We start from the raw sequence: 703 nt of genomic DNA, 5'->3' as shown, positions 1-703 counted from the left end.
GAACATATTTCACCACACTGTTAATTGTTGATCCACTTTGTGTCCATTGCTTTTGAAACACCCATTTGTTGGAAAAGTTGGATGGTTCATTGTAACACCCATGGGCATAATTTATGGCCCTTGGAAGCGTCTTTCCCAAAAAAGATTTTCCCCTCCATTGTCAGTGCATCCAGCTCCCGCCGCCGCCCCCAAATGAAAAGCAATGGCTCACCTTGAGTTTATGGTAGGGATCGGCTCCATTCTGAAGCAGCACATCCACCACACCCTGATGCCCGGATCCGCACGCCAAAGACAGGGGCGTGTGGTCGTTGTTGGAGGTGGCACGGTTCACGTCCGCGCCTTTCTCCAGTAGAAACTCCACGGTCGAGAGGTGACCCGAGCGCGCAGCCTTCATGAGCGGCGTGCGCCCGCCCTCGCTCTCGTGCTCGAGCTCGGCGTTGGCCATCAGGAGGAGCTCGGCCACGTCAGTGTGGCCATTCTCGCAAGCGTAGGTGAGGGCCGTGTCCCCGGTGGTGGTCACGGCGTTCACAAAGGCACCCATCTTGAGGAGGTATCGCACCAAGTCGAGATGCCCCTCTTGCGAGGCCTCCATGAGCGGAGTGGACGCGCCCAACTCGATGTCGGCGCCCGCCTTGTACAGAAAGTCCGCCACTTCCAGGAAGCCCCCACAGCACGCCAAAGTTAGCGCCGTCTCTTGGGTTTC

General features: G+C 57.5%; 1 protein-coding gene across 1 annotated transcript in view; it reads right to left on the bottom strand.

Moving 5' to 3' along the window:
- The window catches only part of LOC131892337 (ankyrin repeat domain-containing protein 17-like), a 14955-nt gene that overhangs the window by 10527 nt on the left and 3725 nt on the right, over window positions 1–703 (bottom strand). The window contains exon 8 of the mRNA XM_059242147.1: window positions 212–703. Within this exon, the coding sequence (XP_059098130.1) occupies window positions 212–703 (492 nt within the window). The remainder of the gene's footprint in view (window positions 1–211) is intronic.

Source organism: Tigriopus californicus, chromosome 12, assembly GCF_007210705.1.
Source record: "Tigriopus californicus strain San Diego chromosome 12, Tcal_SD_v2.1, whole genome shotgun sequence".
Classification (NCBI taxonomy): Eukaryota; Metazoa; Arthropoda; class Copepoda; order Harpacticoida; family Harpacticidae; genus Tigriopus; species Tigriopus californicus.
The sequence above is the reverse complement of the archived record's forward strand: the minus strand, read 5'-3'. Positions and strand labels throughout refer to the sequence as shown.